This window comes from Octopus sinensis, linkage group LG9 (assembly GCF_006345805.1).
Source record: "Octopus sinensis linkage group LG9, ASM634580v1, whole genome shotgun sequence".
NCBI classification, from domain to species: domain Eukaryota; kingdom Metazoa; phylum Mollusca; class Cephalopoda; order Octopoda; family Octopodidae; genus Octopus; species Octopus sinensis.
This window is the reverse complement of record NC_043005.1, coordinates 89,753,520-89,778,134: the sequence shown is the minus strand read 5'-3', so window position 1 is coordinate 89,778,134 and position 24,615 is coordinate 89,753,520. Positions and strand designations below refer to the sequence as shown.

Here is a 24,615-nt window from a genome sequence, read left to right as displayed (position 1 = left end):
CTAATAGGCAAATCAAACAGTGAAAAACATAAACCAAAACATAAAAATAAAAATATAATATACAAAATATATAAAATATAAAATTGAAAAATTAAAATTATTTAAATTTAAAATTAAAATTATTAATTTATATTTATAATTTTTTTAAAAATATATATAATTATCAAAAAGTATTAAAAAGTTTAATATACATCAATACAGATATATACACTTTGTATGGACTTCGCAAGGACCATAAAGTAACCACTGACCCTATAGCAGGACCACCAACAAGACCAGGCTGTGGAGTGAATATCGCTAGCAATTACAGAATCTCCTACTTCCTCTCAAGACATTATATATACATATTTATATATAGAACACACACACACACATATACACACACACATATATAAATTAACCCAATAAATATCTGATTCATATTATTTGTTCTCATGATTGTGTGGTGGATGTGGCGATGATAATTCTCTCTATGAATGCAGACAGACGTAGAGAGAGAGTGTGTGTGAAAGCGCTGTCGAAGGCGGGGAGGAGGGGGAGATTGAGGACGCCGTGACACGACGTCATAAAGAGAAAGTGAAGGTAAGGGAGATAGACGCCGTGAAACAACGTTATATATAGAAAGTGATGGGAAGGGAGGAAAGAGAGTGAGTGACGGAGGAAGACAGATACATAAAAGAATGAGAGTAGACTTGTCAAAGTACGTTTTTGGCCCTAGCAACCTCACCTCATTTTACATGTCCCTGTAAATTTTGGAGTCAATCCGACGAGATCTAGTGGCCTTTAACCCGTTCTCAATGCCAAAACCAGACAAACAAACAAACTTTTGGCATTTCAGATTTATAATATAGAGATATATATAGATAGAGATATACTCACATTTAATCTCCCCCTCCCACACACTCTTTCTCTTGTTCTCTTTTCCCCTCCTCCTCTCACTTCCATACAACACCCAATCCCAAATGCTAGTCCCTCACTCCCATGCCTCCTCTCCTCCCCCTTACCACCACTTACACTCCTACAGCTACTCTCACTTGCTCAATTGATACATATATTATGTACGTATGCATGAAAGTAGCCAGACATATTCGCTAACAGACACAATTAGAAATTGCTTGAAGCAGACGACACATTTGTTCTGAGAGGTTTGTTCACCATGGACTACGAAGAAGTGATTGGGACAATTGGAGGATGTGGACTTTATCAGAAACTGATGCTAGCTTTCCTCTTCTCTTCAACCATTATGGATGGTTTACACATTGGAAGCATGGTTTTTATTACACCTGACTTAGATTACAGGTAAGTTTATAATGATTTCTTCGTATTATTATTTATTCCAGGTGGGTGGTTCAAATGGTGGTGCTTCAAACCCAAAATTCCTTGCGACATTTTTTTCTTTTATTGTTTGGGGTTAAAAACCTTTCTCACTCCATCACCCACCCACATCATGGGTTTTCGTTACCTGAAATCTTTACACTTGATTTTATCGACCTTTTGAGATAATCCCTGTATATTCTCTGCTCATAATTCATGGAAGGGTCACATACATTCATCTATTATTATTCATTTGTTAATATATATATATATATATATATATATATATATATATATATATATATATTAATTGTTATCGCCATATTAATATGGCAGTGTTATAGATATAAGACTAAAAGCTGTTGCTGATGAGCTCCATGAGGCCATCGCCTTAAGATAGCTATTTGACACACAAACTGTGTCCATTATAACCTTCGAACAAGGGAGGTCAGCCGCTTCACACTGCTAGTCAAACAGCTACAGACGCGTTTCAGAGTATTTGCCCTTTGTCAATGTAGCGTAGTGTGAAGCGGCTGACCTCCCTTGTTCGAAGGTTATAATGGACACAGTTTGTGTGTCAAATAGCTATCTTAAGGCGATGGCCTCATGGAGCTAATCAGCGACAGCTTTTAGTCTTATATCTATAAGACTGCCATATTAATATGGCGATAACAATTAATTTCCAGTAACGCTGCCGTAATCTCTTTTAGAGAGACTTAGTAATTTTAATATTTCTATTATTGAAAACAGGTGGATGTATTCCACCGAAACTAGGTAAATAAAACCTTCGAAGAGACGATCAGTGGTGACACCTGCTGGGTCGACTACGCTACATTGACAAAGGGCAAATACCCTGAAACGCGTCTGTAGCTGTCTGACTAGCAGTGTGAAGCGGCTGACCTTCCTTGTTCGAAGGTTATAATGGACACAGTTTGTGTGTCAAATAGCTATCTTAAGGCGATGGCCTCATGGAGATAATCAGCGACAGCTTTTAGTCTTATATCTATAACACTGCCATATTAATATGGCGATAACAATTAATTTCCAGTAACGCTGCCGTAATCTCTTTTAGAGAGACTTAGTAATTTTAATATTTCTATTATATATATATATATATATATATATATATATATATATATATATATATATATATATATATATATAATTATCAATAATAATATAGGGTGAAATTAATTAATTTGGAATAATCATTAATTTCACCAAGTAGATTTCGGCATGTAAAAGCCCCATTCAAGGAAGGTTTAAGTAATACTAAGTAATTAAGGGTTTAGCAACGATTTGCCTCACCACACACCGGATTTAGAATTAGCAGTCAAAAGAGTTTTGGCTATTCTTTCTACTTAAAAGGGAGATCCCAGTAAAACCACAGCACTTAAAAGGCAAACAACGCAGACAAAAGAGAAAGAAATGACGATAATCATTCTACATTAGGTCACCTACGGTCGTACGTTTCGGAATTAAGCCATAGAAAAGCACAAAAATTAAATAATTATGTCTTACCCAACTATTTTCCTCCTCAGCGTAGGACTCTACAATTATAAATAATTGCGTCTCAATCATTAATAATTGTGTATTAAATTTGAAGGCACTAGAAGACATCACATCAACTCGTAGTATCACAGCCAGTGTAAGCCATTACCAGTACCACCAAATTCAAACTGTGAATGAAAGTATGTCACCATCCTCCTCCCGTCAGTGTGCTGCCAAAATAAGTAAGGTTTTTTACTGGGATGAAAAATAATATAGGGTGAAATCAACCCGTTCTCAAACAAACAAACTTTTGGCATTTCAGATTTATAAATTAGAGATATATATAGATAGAGACATACTCGCATTTAATCCCCCCTCCCCCACACTCTTTCTCTTGTTCTCTTTTCCCCTCCTCCTCTCACTTCCATACAACACCCAATCCCAAATGCTAGTCCTTCACTCCCATGCCTCCCCTCCTCCCCCTTACCACCACTTACACTCCTACAGCTACTCTCACTTGCTCAATTGATACATATATTATGTAAGTATGCATGAAAGTAGCCAGACATATTCGCTAACAGACACAATTAGAAATTGCTTGAAGCTGACGACACATTTGTTCTGAGAGGTTTGTTCACCATGGACTACGAAGAAGTGATTGGGACAATTGGAGGATGTGGACTTTATCAGAAACTGATGCTAGCTTTCCTCTTCTCTTCAACCATTATGGATGGTTTACACATTGGAAGCATGGTTTTTATTACACCTGACTTAGATTACAGGTAAGTTTATAATGATTTCTTCGTATTATTATTTATTCCAGGTGGGTGGTTCAAATGGTGGTGCTTCAAACCCAAAATTCCTTGCGACATTTTTTTCTTTTGTTGTTTGGATTAAAAACCTTTCTCACTCCAACACCCACCCACATCATGGGTTTTCGAAATATAATTATCAATAATAATATAGGGTGAAATTAATTAATTGACTGCTATTTCTAAATCCGGTGTGTGGTAAGGCAAATCGTTGCTAAACCCTTAATTACTTAAACCTTCCTTGAATGGGGCTTTTACATACCGAAATCTACTTGGTGAAATTAATGATTATTCCAAATTAATTAATTTCACCCTATATTATTATTGATAATTATATATATATATATATATATATATATATATATATATATATATAATTGCAGCGTGGAAGGTGTTTGTAAGCCATTTAAGAAACACACAAAAGCCGTTCGATTCACTTCAACATTTAAGTTTAATTTGTCAAAATATTTTCGTCGCTAAAATCCGCGACCTGTTCACTGACAAAAATCCGTGCTGCATCTGAGAAAGTAACAGTTAGTTCGTCATATATATGTACGTATGTATGTGTGTATGCATACACATATGTATGCATGTATGTATGTATGTATGTATGTACGTACATACGCCTATGTATGTATGTATGTATGTATGTATGTATGTATGTATGTATGTATGTGTGTGTATATGCACGCACATACACACTATAAACATAAAGCTATAAACCTGTAGTGATGGATAGATGTAGAGTGACCACTCATCACAATAATATCAAATTTCAACCTCCCCCGCCGTAACTAGGAAGTGATTTACGACCCTCACTCCCAAAACTAACCCTAAAACCTATTATCAGACATTTATCTCTATATCACAGAACTTTTGTTTTACTATTGTGCGTATGTATGTATGTATGTATGTATGTATGTATGTATGTATGTATGTATGTATGTATGTATGTATGTATGTATGTGTGTATGTACATACGTACGCATGTGCGTATGTATGTATACGCGCACGTATGCATGTGCCCATGTATGTGTGTGTGTACATGTATGTGCGTATGTACGTGTGTATGCCCATACGTTGGTATGTATGTATGTTTGTTCTCATGTGCTACGTATGTATGTGAGTGTCTGGGAGAATGGGCAGACGCGTCTGTGAGAGTGTGTACATGTGTATGTGTATGTGAACGTATGTCCGTGTACTGGCATGTGTCCGTCCAAGTTGTGTACATGACTGTTACTTTGTTGAAGGTTGTATACATACTCACATATATGTTTGTATAGACGTACACACATATATATATATATATGTGTGTGGGTGTGTGTTTGTTCCTCTCATCACCGTCTACCTGTGAATGGATACAACGCCTAAGTGCAACTGTACGTATCAAACAACGTACGCTCATACGGTTATATATAACTGCACATACGCATTGCAACATGTATGTAAGGATTACAAGTAAACGAGAGAGAGAGAGAGAGAGAGAGAGGGGAGTGGTTATAGAATAGTCCTTCTGAATGGGATCTGGATGTTGCTCCATTCGGATTTTCGGTTGAGAGTAGGTTTGTATTCTTGTATACAAACAGCTTCTGTGACCTGTCTCAACATTGCATCGGTTTGTTGTCAAACTTAAAAATATGTGTTTTTAGCGTAATTCTCAGGCTGACACCGATAGAATGTGCGATGGTGGTTCGAATGTCGTGTGCACTTGAAGGTGGGTAGTCCGGCTTTGTCCATCCCTGCCAGCGCTCACAGTGAGTCCTGTATGCTGAGGTATTTTTAAGTTTGACAACAAACTGTATAGTCCCAATCACTTAGGCGTTGTATCCATTCACAGGTAGACGGTGATGAGAGGAACAAACACACACCCACACATATATATATATGTGTGTACGTCTATACAAACATATATGTGAGTATGTATACAACCTTCAACAAAGTAACAGTCATGTACACAACTTGGACGGACACATGCCAGTACACGGACATACGTTCACATACACATGTACACACTCTCACAGACGCGTCTGCCCATTCTCCCAGACACTCACATACATACGTAGCACATGAGTACAAACATACATACATACCTACGTATGGGCATACACACGTACATACGCACGTACATGTACACACACACATACATGGGCACATGCATACGTGCGCGTATACATACATACGCACATGCGTATGTATGTACATACATATATACATACATACGCACAATAGTAAAACAAAAGTTCTGTGATATAGACATAAATGTCTGATAATAGGTTTTAGGGTTAGTTTGGGGTGTGAGGGTCGTAAATCACTTCCTAGTTTCGGCGGGGGAGGTTGAAATTTGATATTATTGTGATGAGTGGTCACTCTACATCTATCCATCACTACAGGTTTATAGCTTTATGTTTATAGTGTGTATGTGCGTGCATATACGAGGGGCGTTCAATAAGTAATGCCCCTGACCCACTTCCCATAGCAGTAGAGCAACGACACTTGGCACAGTTATTAGTCTTTTCCTACATAGGAACTACTCAGAGTTATGCATTTCTCCCATCGTTTGATACAGCTCTGGAGACCGTTTTTGTAGAAGACCCCAGCTTGGTCCTCCAACCACGACGTGACTTCAGAAATCAAGGCTGCATCATCTGGGAAACGCTTTCCTTTCAAAATCAACTTCATGGCTGGGAAGAGGTGAAAATCAGAGGGTGCAAGGGGAGGAGTTCATAGCTGCACGCCTGTGCTTCTGATCTGGCGACACGCGAGTTGTGGACCGGAGCGTTGTCCTGCAGGAGGAGAATGCTTTGCTGATCTTGCCCCGCCTCTCGATTTTGATAGCTTCTCTTAATTTCCTCAAAAGTGAAGCATAATAGGCTCCTGTAATTGTGGTACCCTTTGCCAGGAAATCTGTCATCACTACTCCGTCCTGGTCCCAGAAGACTGTGAGCATAACCTTGTCAGCGGAGGGCTGCACCCTTGCCTTCTTTGGAGGAGGTGAGTCACGGTGCTTTCACTGCATTGACTGGGCTTTGGTCTATGGATCATAGTGATGGACCCAGGTTTCATCCTGTGTGATCAGTCTTTTGAAAAATTTTGATTCATTTTCTTGGCACATCTCCAAATTCATCCTCGAGCACTCAACGCGTTCTTGCTTCTGGAAAGGTGTGAGCAACCTGGATATCCATCTGGCAGACACCTTTTGCATATGCAAATGGTCATGAATGACAGTTTCCACAGACCCGGTACTAATCTTGACCTTATGGGCTATTTGGCGAATAGTTATGCGTTGACCTTCCAAAATGGCAGCCTCAACTTGACGGACAGACGTCTCATCAACGGCAGAAGGGGGCGACCAGATCTGGGAGCTGTTTCCACAGAGTTCCGACTATGTTTGAATTCACGATGCTAGCGTTTTACAAGGTCATATGATGGGGCATTATCACCATAAGTTACTTTCATTTCATCAAAAGTCTCCCGTGGTGTGCGTCCTTTCAAATACAAAAACCAGATCACTGCTCGACACTCAACAGGCTCCATTTCACACTTGACTTAGTTCAAACACCTGTAAATCAGAAACCACAATTAATTCAGAGCTGTAATTCGCCACTTAATCTATAGAGTTATAAATAAGTGCACATGCAAAATTTCAGCTAGATCAAACAAATGCAAGTGGGTCAGGGGCATTACTTATTGAACGCCCCTCGTACACACACATACATACATACATACATACATACATGCATACACAGGCGTATGTACGTACATACATACATACATACATACATACATGCATACATATGTGTATGCATACACACATACATACGTACATATATATGACGAACCAACTGTTACTTGCTCAGATGCAGCACGGATTTTTGTCAGTGAACAGGTCGCGGATTTTAGCGACGAAAATATTTTGACAAATTAAACTTAAATGTTAAAGTGAATCGAACGGCTTTTGTGTGTTTCTTAAATGGCTTACAAACACCTTCCACGCTGCAATTGTTTTCGTTTCAGCACACGATCTCAGATCAAATCACTTGCTATGCGAGTACATCTCCGTAATCTCTTATTATAAAAGGCAGATTTTATCTGCCTCCCTTTGGGAGTTATACAAATCTACAATATAGGATTTCTTCAATTACAATTTACCTAGCATTTTTAACAGTACAATGCATCGCGTCATGCCAGGTCCAGTTTTTAAAATTTAAACTCCAATTAAGCAAAATTTACAGAAAACTCACATTTTGGTGTGCGTGTCAAATGCTTTTCTTAGTCTGGTTTACACCACACGCAAACGCACACACACAGTGGGCAACGAATAAAATGAAAGTAAATAGCGACAGAGTGATTTGAGGAAGACTAAACTGAAAGTATTCTGTCTATGACGCTGATAGATACATGAGTAAAATGTATGGGAAGCTAAGAGCTAAGAGTGAGTGAAAATGTTCTTGGAAGAGAGTAAATAGCGAGAGAGAGAGAGAGTGATTTGACGAAGACTTTACATTAAATAACCGTAGTGGCTTGTGTTAGTAATAAAGTAAACATACATACATACATACATACATACATACATACATACATACACACACACACACACACACACACATACATACACACACACATACATACATACACACATACATACATATATACATATACATACATACATACATATACATACATACATACACACACACACATACACACACACACAGTATTGAAGCTTGAGAACAATCAGATACATTTGCAACACATCTGTTGAAAATATTATTGTTCACACACATACATATACATATATACATACAGACAGACAGACAGATAGACACACACACACACACATGATCCAGCATGGCCACAACCTCAAGGCTGAAACATATAAAAGAATAACAGAATATAAATGTGTGCAAAGTACAAGAAATATTAATGCAGTATATGGGGATTGGACAATAAGCGTAAGGCAGTGTCAATGGTGGTTCCAGAAATCCCGAGCCATAAACTACAGCCTAGAAGACGAGCCTCATCCTGAAAGATCTGTAGAACTCGACAAGGACATCCTGAAAACCCTAGTGGAACAAAATCTCATCGTAACTGTTGAGGAACTAGCAGAGAAGCTTGGATTTGGTCATTCAACCATTCATTGAGACCTGTGTGCTATCGGAAAAGTCAGCAAATTGGGTCAATGGGTTCCTCACGAACTTTCCGAGTCTAATTGCATGCAGAGAGTGAATGTATGCTTTTCTTTGCTGTCACATCTCACCACTTCTGCGCTATGTATATCTATATATATAAAACTGTAGTTGTGTGAGTGTCTGTCCCCTTCGATTTAGATTCCTAACTACTCCCACATTTTGCGGTGCAGTTTAACCAAATTCGGGTAGCTTATAGTTGTGATTCATATCGAGCCCGTCTGAATATTAGCGCGCGTCTACGATGAGTCTACGATTTTAAAAATAATTTAACATCATTTTTTATTCCATTTTAATGCATAATTTTTCGTGTGTCGATGGCGGCGGAGTTGGCGTCCACGCTCACACCTGCACCTGTGGGGAAGGGAGTGTAAGGAAATCAACGTCGTAATGCGTTGTCAAGGAGACCAGTGTTCTTTTAGAACAACGACTTCATGGCTTGAAGACACCAAAACAGAAATGGCTAAGAAAGCGTCTACATGAGTCTACGATTTAAAAAAAATTTACCATTGTTTTTTTTTCCATTTTAATGCATTTTTTCGCTATTATATAAGGGAAGTAACTCTCTAAAAATGTCTACGATGAGTCAACGATTTTTTAAAAAATTTACCATCATATTTTTTCCATTTTTAATGCATTTTTTGCTATTTTTTGGCTATAACTCTCTAAAAATGCTTATATAGTTATTTCCCTTACAAACCCGAGCAACGCCGGGCGATACTGCTAGTATATATATATAAATATATATATATATAAATTAAATTAGAGATAATACCCCCAGGTAAAAATTAGATTTAGGATTAAATCAAATTTCACAGTATAAATATAAATTAAATTAATTTAATTTATATTTATACTGTGAAATTTGATTTAATCCTAAATCTAATTTTTACCTGTAAGTTTGGATTTACTCCCTATTATTATTATTATTATTATTATTATTATTGAGTGAGAGAGCAGTGCATGCAATCAAAGTGACACTGGGGTAAAATATACGAGGCCCAGTATACCCATCATGACTACCCGTCTGATAAGGGTACACCAGGCACATGCATCACAACCATATGTGCGCGACATGGTGATCTCATATCAAGATAAACAGCACATGACCTTGCAGGTGGGGGCCCAGTTAGAATTTTCTTCTGGTCGAGTAACCCATCCCGCTCAAAAGGTCCCTGAATAAGGGTTGTTTAAGGATGTTGAAAGAACCACCCATGTTTCTAGAGGTGAATTATTCAAACCCCAAAGAATCCCTCTCAACACATGGCTATGATGCTCCCCCACTACTTCTGCTCGTGATCAGAGATGCACATATCGTCAGCCACTAAGGGATATGCTCAACTGGTTAAGGTCAAACAACTGACAAGCAAATCTGTGGTATTGAGCAGAATATTTGCTGTAACCCATCTTTTATACCAAGACAAAACAATGTACATGATAACACTTCCAATCAGTTAAGATCAGAAGCCATGAAAACCACTGCCTGGTACTGCATCAGGGCATTTATTATTATTATTATTATTATTATTATTATTATTATTATATATATATATATATATATATATATATATTTATATATATATATATATATATTATATATATTTATATATATATATATATATATATATATATATATATATATTTATATATATATATATATATATATATATTTATATATATATATATATATATATATATATATATATATATATATATTTATATATATATATATTTATATATATATATATATATATATTTATATATATATATATATATATATATTATATATATATATATATATATATATATATATATATTTATATATATATATATATATTTATATATATATATTTCTATATATATATATATATATTTATATATATATATATATATTTATATATATATATATATATATTTATATATATATATATATATTTATATATATATATATATATATTTATATATATATATATATATATATTTATATATATATATATATATTTATATATATATATATATATATATATTTATATATATATATATATATATATTTATATATATATATATATATATATATATATATATATATATATATATATATATATATATATATATATATATATATATATATATATATATGTACGCGTACATGTCTGTTTATGCAGTTATTGCCTTTTTCCATTTCATGATTTGTACCACTCATACATATGTTTGTAATCATTTAATAAATTCAATTCCTTTGCTGATAGAACACGGATCTCAGAAGATGCCGAGATAAGAAAAAATTTGACTTCTCAACCTCGTTCATGTTCTCCATGTTTAACGCGTAGATCGTAACCCTAATGCCCCCCCCCCATTCGTTCTCTATTATTATCATTATTATTATTATTATTATTATTATTATTATTATTATTATTATTATTATTATTATTATTATTATTATTATATTATCTATCTATTTCTTTATCACGTAAACATAGTACCGATAGGTCACTGTATGGACTTCGCAAGAACCATAAAGTAACCACTGACCCTATAGCAGGACCACCAACAAGACCAGTCTGTGGAGCGAATATCGCTAGCAATTACAGAATCTCCTACTTCCTCTCAATGATCATACGCCCTATAATCCGGATGTCACCTGATGTTTGTGACAGCACAGATCTCCTCAGCAGGATCAATGACTGTAACAACACTTGTGACCTGACAGGATGTATGGTGGGTAGCATGGATGTGGTATCCCTATACCCATCGATCGACGTAGATTTTGCGGTGGAGAAGTGCGTGGAGATGATCAACGAGAGCCAGGTGGAGTTCCGTAATGTCAACACAGAGGAACTGGGCCTCCTACTTAGACTGACATGTGACAATGAATACCTAGATAAACATAATCTTAGTAGTTTCTGCCCCAGTAGATGTTTAAGAGGTAGACCGCCCACAATTACTTCTATGGCTAAGAAGACACATATAGAAAGATGGCGCGGATCGACCAGAGCCATACGGAGCCCCGCAAATATCCATCAGGTAAAGAAAATGATCGCACATGCACTAGGAGCTAGTATAAGAGTTACCCTAAAAGGCCACACGTTTAAGTTTAACAATAAAATATATGCCCAGGACGAGAGGGCAGCCATCGGCGTTAGTATCGCTGGTGATGTGGCCAACCTTTTCATGGTATGGTGGGACAGAAGGCTTAAAGAACGCCTAACACAGAACTCCATACTCGTAAACATGTACTCTCGCTATGTTGATGATATCAACATAGTGGTAAAGGCACCCCCACGAGAAAGTACTGTTGATATAGCAATAGAAACTAATACTATGGAGAGCATCAAGCAAATAGCTAACTCCATCCACCAGAGTATTAAGGTCACAATAGACTACCCCACTAAACACCCCAACCATAGACTACCAGTACTAGACACAGAACTCTGGCTAGAAATTGAGAATAATAAAACCCAAATCCTTCATTAGTACTATGCTAAACCTATGGCCTCAAATACTTGATCCACCAGAACTCAGCCATTGCGGACAATGCCAAATTCAATATTTTGATGGCAGACCTCGTCAGAATAATGAGAAATGTGTCACGCATGTGCGAGCCTACAGAATTAAAGATACATATACAATATTTCATTCACCGCATGCAGTTCTCAGGTTACAGCCATAAAGAAAGGATCAGAGTATACAAAGGAGCCATGAAGAAATTTGATAATATATTATGTAATGATAGGAATGGGATTTGCCCACTCTATAGGAACAAGTCATGGAACACTATAGAAAGGACAAAAAAGAAAATAGGGAAGGCCAACTCTTGGTATGATAGCCATAAATACCAGAGTGTCATGTTCGTTGACACCACCCCTGGAGGTGAACTGGCGTACCGCTTTAGAAGGACCCTAGACACACTTAAGCTAAGGATTAAGGTTGTTGAAAAGCCTGGCAACCCTATCAAATCTATAATCGGTAGAACCTATCCTTTTAGTAGAACCCCCTGTACGGATAAGTACTGTACTGTATGTAGATTTAGCCCACAAACAAACTGTAAAGCCAGAAATGTAGTCTATAGTATAAGATGTATAGAGGGACGATGCAGTAACAAGACAACGACATATGTAGGGGAAACGGCAAGAAGCGTAGGAGAGCGGGTTAATGACATTGGAGAGAACTCAAGGAAGGTAAAAGCTCATCGATTCTGTACCAACACGCCGAACAGGAACACGGGGGATCAATCAACGACATAGAAATTAAAATATTGTCCACACATAGAAAAGATGCAACAATCAGACAAATTACAGAAGCTACACACATAATAGAAGATAAACCTAGCCTGAATAGGAAACTGGAATGAATCACTAACACACTACAACATATGACGGTAGAGGATCCCAATAAATTAGTTACAATATAAACAAAACTGAAAACATAATAAATAAAATACACAGATAAATAAACAAATAGAAATAAATAACTATATATTTTTTTTTATTTAAAAGATTTTTTTTTATTTATTATTATTATTATTATTACAAGCATTGTTGTTATACATACATACATACAAGCATACGTAATGATAATAATAATAAGTGGATTTAAACACATAGACAAAATAAGAATAAACAAAAACGACAACAACAAAAACAAATTACATGAACGTATATAAACAGAAGATACAAATATTACAGGCATCCCCCCCACACACACACTAAATAAACATAGACGCACATAGAGATATAAGCATGCGCAAAAGAAGGCATACAATAGAAATACAAAATGGCTGACGGTTAGTAAGGAGAGACACAAATAAGAAAGAAGAAAACAAAGGACCACTGATGCGGTCACAGGAGTGTGACGAAAGAACTCTGGCCGAAATAAGATTAAGATTAATGTAAAAAATAAATAACACTGAAGCAAAGTAACACCAAATATACATAGTGCGTGTGTTTTTATTGGCTAAACTGGCAAATGACCAATATATATATATGTATGTATGTATATATATATATATATATATATATATATATATATATATATATATATATATATATATATATATATATATATATATATATATATATATATATATATATATATATATATACATATATATATATACATATATATATATATATATACATATATATATATATATATATATATATATATATATATATATATATATATATATATATATATATATATATATATATATATATATATATATATATATATATATATATATATATATATATTATTGGTGAATTGAAGAAATGGAGCTGAACGAAGATTGAACAGAAATCGTTTTATTTCATTCTACACGTGTTTCGAAAGGCACAATTTACCAAAATCCGATTGAATAATGAGACCATATTGTGTCTTTCTCTTCAGGAAGAAATAGGAAATCCGTTGGAAAAAACAAAAACAGAACAGAGGCGGAGCAAAACAAATCGAACTAGGCTCCTAAGAGCCCATGGCAAAACTGTTTATCAGTGTATGTTGAGAACCGGTGGCTGAAGAATTTAACGGGTCAGGCAGCGGTCATTCATGTGGGTGAGGGTGTGTAGATGTTCTTTGTGACCGAGAATAAAGTTCTGACTATTTAAGGAATATTGGATGTTTTATAAGGGGCGAGAAAAAATCTACTTAGAGACATGTGTCTCGCCCCTTATAAAACATCCAATATTCCTTAAATAGTCAGAACTTTATTCTCGGTCACAAAGAACATCTACACACCCTCACCCACATGAATGACCGCTGCCTGACCCGTTAAATTCTTCAGCCACCGGTTCTCAACATACACTGATAAACAGTTTTGCCATGGGCTCTTAGGAGCCTAGTTCGATTTGTTTTGCTCCGCCTCTGTTCTGTTTTTGTTTTTTCCAACGGATTTCCTATTTCTTCCTGAAGAGAAAGACACAATATGGTCTCATTATTCAATCGGATTTTGGTAAATTGTGCCTTTCGAAACACGTGTAGAATGAAATAAAACGATTTCTGTTCAATCTTCGTTCAGCTCCATTTCTTCAATTCACCAATAATATTTTAATTTCAATTATCCGCACCAACGCACGGTTGCAACACCATATGGTTGTACCTCCAACCGTACTGTCTTCTGCTGTGATTTTTGCTACCAAGGTATCGGTTAAACTTTTGATTAATCTGCTACAAGATTATTCATCTTTCTATTTCACATATATATATATATATATATATATATATATATATATATATATATATATATATATATATATATATATATATATATATAGGGTGTCCCCAAAAGATGTATACGCACCTTAAATAATTGTAAATTTGGGGTTTATTATAATTCGAATAATTTTCAACATGTAAAAGAATTTACAAATATCATTCTATTGTCTTGTTATCGCATGTTCTCAAACTGATGTCCGTTCTGCTCCAGACACTGTTGACAACGCGAAGCGATGGAATGGCACACATCATGGAACAATTCCCTTGGTATATTCGTACATTCATGTTCAATGGTTGCCCTCAATTGAACGACTGTTGCAGGTTTCTGTGCGTAGACTTTGTCCTTTAGGTATCCCCATAAAAAGAAGTCTAGTGGTGTGAGGTCTGGTGAACGTGGAGAGTATTCGACAAAACCTCTCCGTCCAATCCACCTGTTTGGCAAGATCCCATCAAGAAAGGATCTAACATCGCAATGGTAGTGTGGAGGTGCCCCATCTTGCTAGAAATAAAACTCTTCCTGTTCAAAGTCCTCTCTAATGCTTGGCATGACAGACTGTTGCAGCAAGTGTATACATTTTTTTGGGACACACTGTATATATATATATATATATATATATATATATATAGAGAGAGAGAGAGAGAGAGAGAGAGAGAGAGAGAGAGAGAGAGATACATATATTAGTGGAAAACACTTTGTATACATTCATACATATGCGTGTGTAAGTGTGTGCGTGTGTATGCATATTATATATTAAATTACCCAGAGCATGGAAATCAGTGAGAATCAGATCACTGATGCGTGTATTCCAGCAGACCTGAAAAGTAAATAATGTTTCGCGTTCTTGGACTTTGCCTGAATAAACGTTTCTCCCTTTGAGACGATGTGTGCTGACAATGCAGAATTCAGTGACATGGCAGACTCTGAAACAGCCAGTGTTTCAGTATAATTCAGTCGCCTTAAGTGAGAGACAGTACACTGGACCTCTGCAGCGAGACAAGAATACTTATTTCTGTATATAAAATTCATCAAACGAAATATTTTCAAATGTATGGTAAGGCCCACAAGTCTGAAAGCCACAGAAGACTAAACTAAATTTAAATGAAAGATCAAAGAAACCTATTTTGTATATTTTCCTAGGTGTGCTATTCCTGGTTACGACAATGACACGTATAAAATCCAAAGTGAAATCCATGAAGAACTGATCAACGAATATATTCCAAAGATTGAGGATAAAGGAGAGGTGGTTTATGAAAAATGTTTGATATATTCCAATACCACAGAAAATGGAAATGGAACTACACAGAAGTGCAGTTCTTGGGTGTATGATAAAACCAACACACACACCTCAATCACCACTCAGGTAAGGTTATTTTGCAAGTCACTTCCCACATGTAAGCTAAAACATCTATCCGTCTATCTACCTACCAAGCTATTTATCTATTTATCTAAAACTATCTGACGAACAGGAACATGAAACTCTGAAGAACCATTTTTTGTGACGTCTTTGCAGCTTTATTAATAAAGTATATATATATATATATATATATATATATATATATATATATATATATATATATATATATATATATATATATATATATATATATAGGTGTATATAAATACTGAAAATGCGCAGAGAACAGCTTCTGTCACATTTCAGGGAGAAAAACCAGAAGTAGTTAATAGCTTCCATTACCTAGGTGACCAAGTCAGTAGCGGGAGAAGGTGCACTGAGAGTGTAGCTGCTAGAATAAGAATAGCCTGGGAAAAGTTCAGAGAGCTCTTACCTTTGCTGGTACAAAGGGCCTCTCGCTCAGAGTAAAAGGTAGACTGTATGACGCATGTGTACGGACAGCCATGCTACATGGCAGCGAAACATGGGCCGTGACTGCTGAGGACATGCATAAGCTCGCAAGGAATGAAGCCAGTATGCTCCGATGGATGTGTAATGTCAGTGTGCATACTAGACAGAATGCACATGCGGTGGCATGGTCATATGGCGAGAATGGAGGTGGATAGCTGTGTGAAAAAGTGCCGCACCCTAGTGGTTGAGGGAACCTGTGGAAGAGGTAGACCCAGGAAAATCTGGGATGAGGTGTTGAAGCATGACCTTCGAACATTAGGCCTCACCGAGGCCTAATGGAAATATGCAGTGCTTGAGAAGACCCGGCAAGACAAGTGAGACCATAACCCGTGGCCTTTACCAGGGGTGTAGCCAGCCCACTTATGCGTAACTTTCCTTTGGACACTAAACTTTGCTTGCGAAGACCTGTTGAGGCAAGAGAAATCGAAATCAAAATCGAACCAAATTCGACTGGCACCCATGCCAACCTTACGAAGACCTCTTGAACCAAATTCGATGAACCAAATTGAACCAAATTCGATGACTGGCACCCGTGCCAGTGGAGCGGTAACAGCTCCATCCGAATAAGATCACTGCAGAGCAGCTGTCTGGCTTCCGTGCCAGTGACACGTAAAAAGCACCATTTGAGCATGAGCGTTACCTGCGTTGTCTTACTGGCACTGGTGCCAGTGGCACATGAACAAAATATTCGAGCAAGGTCGTTGCCAGTGCCTCTGGACTGACTCCTATGCAGGTGGCACATAAAAAGCACCATTTGAGCGTGGCCGTTGCCAGTACCGCCAGACTGGCCCTTGTGCCAGTGGCATGTAAACGCACCCACTACACTCTTGGAGTGGCTGGCATTAGGAAGGGCATCCAGCTGTAGAAACTCTGCCAGATCAGATTGGAGACTGGTGCAGCCATCTGGTTTGCCAGTCCTCAGTCAAATCGTCCAACCCATGCCAGCATGGAAAGTGGACGTTAAATGATGATGATGATGATGATGATGATATATATATATATATATATATGTACGTATGTATGTATGTATGTACATATGTATGTATGTGTTTGTGTGCATGTGTGTGAGTATGTGTGTGTGTGTGAGCTTGTTCCCTACCACTGCTTGACAGCCGATGTTGGTGTGTTTATGGCCCCGCAATTTAACAGTTCAGCAAAAGGGACCAATAGAATAAGTACCAGGCTTTATGAAAAAGCAATAACTACTGGTGTTGATTCGTTCAAGAAGAATTCTTCAAGCAATGCCCCAACATGGCCACAGTCTAATATCTAGAACAAGCCAATGATAAAAGATAAGTGAGGTAAATGCTTATCTCTGAAGGTTGCAAAGTCTGGATCAAAATTATATTGAACAAACGAGTGAAAAGAAGTTGGTCTAACGTTAAATATTGCAACGCCCCTCTTTTTATAAAATGCAGACGCCATGAAATTGTATCTATTCACACAGTGACAATTTCTGAATTCTTCTTTCATATATCTTTAACATTTCAATGTTTATTTTTTTATTATAAAAGCTCTGTGTCAACTAAAGCGAAAATTATAACTTGCTGTATTTTTTATATTATTGAGAAATTTTCAATATTCAAGATTTGAAGAGGTAAAGTGTACTTCTTTCTATAAACAACTTGAATGCTTCTCATGGTGCATAGCTAACAACTTTACACACACACACACACATAATACATAAACATTCACACACACATATACATACGCACATATATACGTGTATACATCTATATATACACTCATATACTTTAGTAAGATAACACGGTAATGCTGTTTGTAGGATTGACAGAGAAGAAGATGACAAGACGTAAAATAAAATAAAGCAGGATAAGATACAATATAGAGGGGAAGCGAAACGAAAGAAAATAAAGTGAAATGATATAGAATATATAAAAAAGGGAGCAGAGTCGAAGGAGGTTTAAGTTTCTGTAATTGGTTGGGGGGATATAAAGGATCACAGATATAAAGGATCGCGGATTAAAGGATCACGGACATAAAGGCCTTAATGGTTCGTGGATAATATAAAAGTTTTAAAAGTCTTAGGATGTATAAAAGGCTTGTGGACATAGAGGTAGACGGGAGATAGGTAGGGAGATGGACAGACAGGTAGATAACTGGGTTGATAGATAGACAGAAAGACACAACAATCTATCTTTATCTACACACACACCTATATATATATATAGAGAGTCAACCTAGCTAAAACCAAAGTCCTAATAAGTAGGAAGGTAGACAAACCACAAACCCCTTCAGGTAGATAGCCCTGCTCGATCTGTAGAAAAAGTGTAGGTAGAAACTCTGAAACTTCTCCTCTAGTTCTGATAGTGACTCAGCAATTAGGGCATGGTCATCAGCATAGAGGAGCTCCCAGGGGCATCCTGTCTTGAATTCCTCTGTTATTGCCTGGAGGACTATGATAAATATGAGCGGGCTGAGGACTGAACCTTGGTGGGCCCCTACCTCTACCCGGAATTCTTCACTGTACTCGTTGCCAACCCTCACCTTACTGACAGCGTCCCTGTACATGGCTCGCACAGCTCTCACTAACCATTCATCTATCCCTAGTCTCCTCATTGACCACCAGATAAGGGTTGGGGGACCCTGTCAAAAGCTTTCTCCATGTCAACGAAAGCCAGGTACAGAGGTTTATCTTTGGCTAGGTATTTCTCCTGCAGCTGCCTTACCAGAAATATAGCATCAGTGGTGCTTTTCCTTGGCACGAACTCCAACTGCATCTCATCTAAACTGACTCTTTCCCTAACTAGTTGATCCAATAACTTCATACCTACGCAATTATTTGTATCTAAAGCGTCACCTTTACCTTTGTAGCAGTTGACTATGGTGCTGCTACACCAGTCATTGGGTATGAATCCTTCGTGTATCACCTGGTTAACTATACGGGTGACTAGGCTATAGCCGACACTGCCAGATATTTTGAGCATCTCTGCAGGGATTCCTGAAGGTCCGGGGGCTTTTCCTGTCTTTATACTCTCAATTGCTTTATCTACCAAGGTACTGTCAAATCGGATAGCTGGTCCCTCTGTTGGGTTGACATTCGGCAAACTCTCTTTCTCTCATTCATTTTCTTTATTCAGCAACCTTTCATGGTGGCGTCTCCAAAAATCTCTCTTTGCAGCCTCATTTAGCGCAAGTGAGCCATCATCCATGCGAACACATTTCTCTCCTACATCACGATTCTCTCTCACACACTGTCTTGCAACACGAAATACCTCAAGTCTTTGGTCCCCACGGCGCAGAACATAGGCAAATTTTTTCTTATCCGCTTCCCCTTTGGCTAAATAAACTTATCTCCTACCTTCCCTTCTGGAGGTCTGATACAATTCCCTGCTACCACCGTTCCTCCAGTCCTTCCAAGCCTGTTTCTTTTGTCTAATAGCCGTCAACCACATTGTTCCACCACCACGTTACCTTGGGTCGAGAGGGAACTTTGCACCATCCACAGATCTGGTCAGTGGCTCTCAGCAAGTTGTCCTGTAGAAACCTCCAGTTGTCTCCCACATTATGTGAAGCTATATCCCCTTCTATTTCGTCGAAGGCTTCGAGTAATACGTCTCTAAATCTATGTCCATTTGCAGGATCTTTAAGCTTCCAGACCCTTCTCCACCAAGCTGGTCTTCTTCTGGGCATCCATTTAGCCCTGATCCCGAAGTCACTAACTACTAATCTATGTTGAGGGGTACATTCTTCGCCTGGGAAGGTTTTGGTATTTATAAGCAGCCCTCTTTCCCTTTTTCTTGCGAGGATGTAGTCAATTTGGCTAGTGTGTCTGGTTCCCTCCTCATTGCGGAACCCGAAACCATAGCCTCCATGTACGCCATGGAAGACCCCTACATGTTGTCCAACATGTCCATTAAAATCATCAGCCACAAAGAGAAGGTCCCTGTCATTCGTCAACAAGGTAGTCTGCATTAGGGTGTCATAGAATCGGTCTTTCTACACATCCGGTAGTCCCGACTGAGGGGCATAGGCCGAGATAATGGTAGCTAATCTATGGTGAAGCACTAATCTAATCTTAAGTACTCTGTCACATACTCTGACTACCTCGATTACCTTATCAACCCATTTCTCCGCAAGAAGTATACCCACGTCTCCGACCCGGTCAGTGTTCCCTGTCCAGACAATCTTGTACGTGTGTTCTTTGCCTGTAGGGAACCTAGCGGAACCTCCTCTCCATCTTACTTCTTGGATGCAGCACAAATCTACACGCCTCCGTTCAAGCATCTCAACAATCTCACCAGACCTACCTTTCAGTGTGCCAACGTTGAGTGTGCCCACTCTGAGGGTGTGAGAGGTGTGGGCCTGTGAGACCCTGGGATGAGGGACAGCAGTGTCGTGTACCTGAAAAGAAAGCTTGCATTTGGCAGAATTCATAAATAAACACTAGACTACAACCTGCATACACTACACCATTTTTGTGCGCCATATGATCAATAAACCCTAGGTAGGTGAGGGGATGGCAGAGGCCCTTAGAAGTGTTCGCGGGAGACAACCAAGGATGACAGAGGATAGAAACTTCCGGTGAGTATGGAGGGGGTGGGAGGGTGTACCGCGAACCAGCAAATATAGACGAGAGCATCGTCTTCTGCACTTGTATACTATGGTTAGACAAATTTAGAGAGAATGAATTAACGAAACGATAAACTTGAATAAAATAAATAAAATATGGTGATTAACGGATATGCATGACCTTAAGACAAACAAGAGAGACGAAGCTATCGGAACTATGTTTACATGGTAAAGAAATAGATAGATAATAAGGAACGAATGGGTGGGGGGTTATGATCTACGCAGAAACAGGAGCACATGAACGGGAGGTATAAGTAGAGGTGTTTAAATCCTCTAAGGCATAAATGTATCCAGAGGCACTCCTGGTAATTACCTCAGCAGGTATGGTCTTTGATATAAGGTATACATCCGCGGGTAATTCAAAACGTAAACCGTAGTTTCATGCATGTATAGGTAATAAGAAATGGAGGGAAAATAACAATGAGAAGTAGGTCTTTGGTGCTAAAAAATGCCATTATTTAATTAGTTAAGCAAGGTGAGAGTAAGAGTGAGTTTACAGCTGTTTCTGTGTACCATGCTGAGGTAAATACAGCAAAGTACACAGAAACAGCTGTAAACTCACTCTTACCTTTCTTAACTAATTAAATAATGGTTTTTAGCACCAAAGACCCACTTCTCATTGTTATTTTTCCTCCATTTCTTCTCTCTCCCTCCCTCTCGCTCTCTCTCTATTTATATATATATATATATATATATATATATATATATATATAATAGTTATCGCCATACTAATATGGCATTCTTATAAAAATAAGAAAAAAGCTGTCCGCTTATTAGCTCCATGAGGCCATCGCCTTAAGTTAGCTATTTGATACACAAACTGTATCCATATAACCTTCGAACAAGGGAGGTCAGTCGCTCCACACTACTTGACCGGCAGCTACAGACGCGTTTCGGGGTATTGCCCCTTTTCAATGCAGCGTAGCCAGCCAGTAGGTGTCGCTTCCGACAATCTCTGTTCGATGGTTTTATTTACCTAGTTTCGGTGGAATACATCCACTTGTTTTCAATAATAGAAATATTAAAATAACTAAGTCTCTCTAAAAGAGAACAGCGGCAGCGTTCCCGGAAAATAATAGTTATCGCCATACTAATATGGCATTCTTATAAAAATAAGAAAAAAGCTGTCCGCTTATTAGCTCCATGAGGCCATCGCCTTAAGTTAGCTATTTGATACACAAACTGTATCCATATAACCTTCGAACAGGGAGGTCAGTCGCTCCACACTACTTGACCGGCAGCTCTTTTAGAGAGACTTAGTTATTTTAATATTTCTATTATTGAAAACAAGTGGATGTATTCCACCGAAACTAGGTAAATAAAACCATCGAACAGAGATTGTCGGAAGCGACACCTACTGGCTGGCTACGCTGCATTGAAAAGGGGCAATACCCCGAAACGCGTCTGTAGCTGCCGGTCAAGTAGTGTGGAGCGACTGACCTCCCTTGTTCGAAGGTTATATGGATACAGTTTGTGTATCAAATAGCTAACTTAAGGCGATGGCCTCATGGAGCTAATAAGCGGACAGCTTTTTTCTTATTTTTATAAGAATGCCATATTAGTATGGCGATAACTATTATTTTCCGGGAACGCTGCCGCTGTTCTCTTTTAGAGAGACTTAGTTATTTTAATATTTCTATTATATATATATATATATATATATATATATATATATATATATATATACATATATATATATATGTATATATGTATATATATATCATCATCATCATCATCGTTTAACGTCCGTTTTCCATGCCAACATGGGTTGGACAGTTTGACCGGGGTCTGGGAAGCCAGGAGGCTGCACCAGGCTCCAGTCTGGTGTGGCAGTGTTTCTACAGCTGGATGCCCTTCCTAACGCCAACCACTCCGTGAGTGTAGTGGGTGTTTTTTACGTGCCACCGGCACAGGTGACAGGGGAGGCTGGCAATGACCACGATCGGTTGGTGCTCTTTACGTGCCACCGGCACGGAAGCCAGTCAAGGTGGCACTGGCATCAGCCACGTTCGGATGGTGCTTTTCACGTGCCACCAGCACAGGTATCACAACTACAATTTTCATTTGATTTTTTGATGTTGATGTACTTGACTCAATAGGTCTCCTCAAGCACAGCAAGTCACCCAACGATCCAAGGTAAGCACAGCAGGCTGTCCTGCGATCCAAGGCACTTTGGATAGGCTGGGGCTTCTATGTGAAGCTGGTGCAGGAAACAGCCATGAATTCACGTTATTTGTCGAGTCTTCGCAGTCGCAGCATATCTCCAGAGGTCTCGGTCTTTCATCATAGCCTCTGTGAGACCCAATGTTCGATGGTCATGCGTGACCACCTCATTCCATGTCTTCCTGGGTCTACGAGGGGCGTTCAATAAGTAATGCCCCTGACCCACTTCCCATAGCAGTAGAACAACGAAACTTGGCACAGTTATTAGTCTTTTTCTACATAGGAACCACCCAGAGTTACGCATTTCTCCCATCGTTTGATGCGGCTCTGGAGACCGTTTTTGTAGAAGAACCCAGCTTGGTCCTCCAACCTCAACGTGACTTCAGAAATCAAGGCTGCATCATCTGGGAAACGCTTTCCTTTCAAAAACAACTTCATGATTGGGAAGTGGTGAAAATCAGAGGGTGCAAGGTCAGGAAAGTAGGGGGGATGGGGAGGAGTTCATAGCCATACGCCTGTGCTTCTGATCTGGCGACACGCGAGTTGTGGACCGGAGCGTTGTCCTGCAGGAAGAGGATGCTTTGCTGATCTTGCCCCGCCTCTTGATTTTGATAGCTTCTCTTAATTTCCTCAAAAGTGAAGCATAATAGGCTCCTGTAATTGTGGTACCCTTTGCCAGGAAATCTGTCATCACTACTCCGTCCTGGTCCCAGAAGACTGTGAGCATGACCTTGCCAGCGGAGGGCTGCACCCTTGCCTTCTTTGGAGGAGGTGAGTCACGGTGCTTCCACTGCATTGACTGGGCTTTGGTCTCTGGATCATCGTGATGGACCCAGGTTTCATCCTGTGTAATCAGTCTTTTGAAAAATTTTGACTCATCTTGGCACATCTCCAAATTCACCCTCGAGCACTCGACGCGTTCTTGCTTCTGGAAAGGCGTGAGCAACCTGGGAATCCATCTGGCAGACACCTTTTGCATAT

General features: G+C 38.3%; 2 protein-coding genes across 2 annotated transcripts in view; one reads left to right on the top strand and one right to left on the bottom strand.

The window, feature by feature from the left end:
• LOC115215363 (organic cation transporter protein-like) overlaps positions 1-24,615 on the bottom strand; it is a 243,919-nt gene that overhangs the window by 145,645 nt on the left and 73,659 nt on the right. The window lies entirely within an intron of this gene.
• The window catches only part of LOC115215833 (organic cation transporter protein-like), a 79,984-nt gene continuing 58,731 nt past the window's right edge, over positions 3,363-24,615 (top strand). The window contains exons 1-2 of the mRNA XM_029785161.2: positions 3,363-3,587; positions 16,152-16,374. Coding sequence (XP_029641021.1) covers positions 3,445-3,587; positions 16,152-16,374 — 366 coding nt within the window. The 5' untranslated portion in view covers positions 3,363-3,444. The remainder of the gene's footprint in view (positions 3,588-16,151; positions 16,375-24,615) is intronic.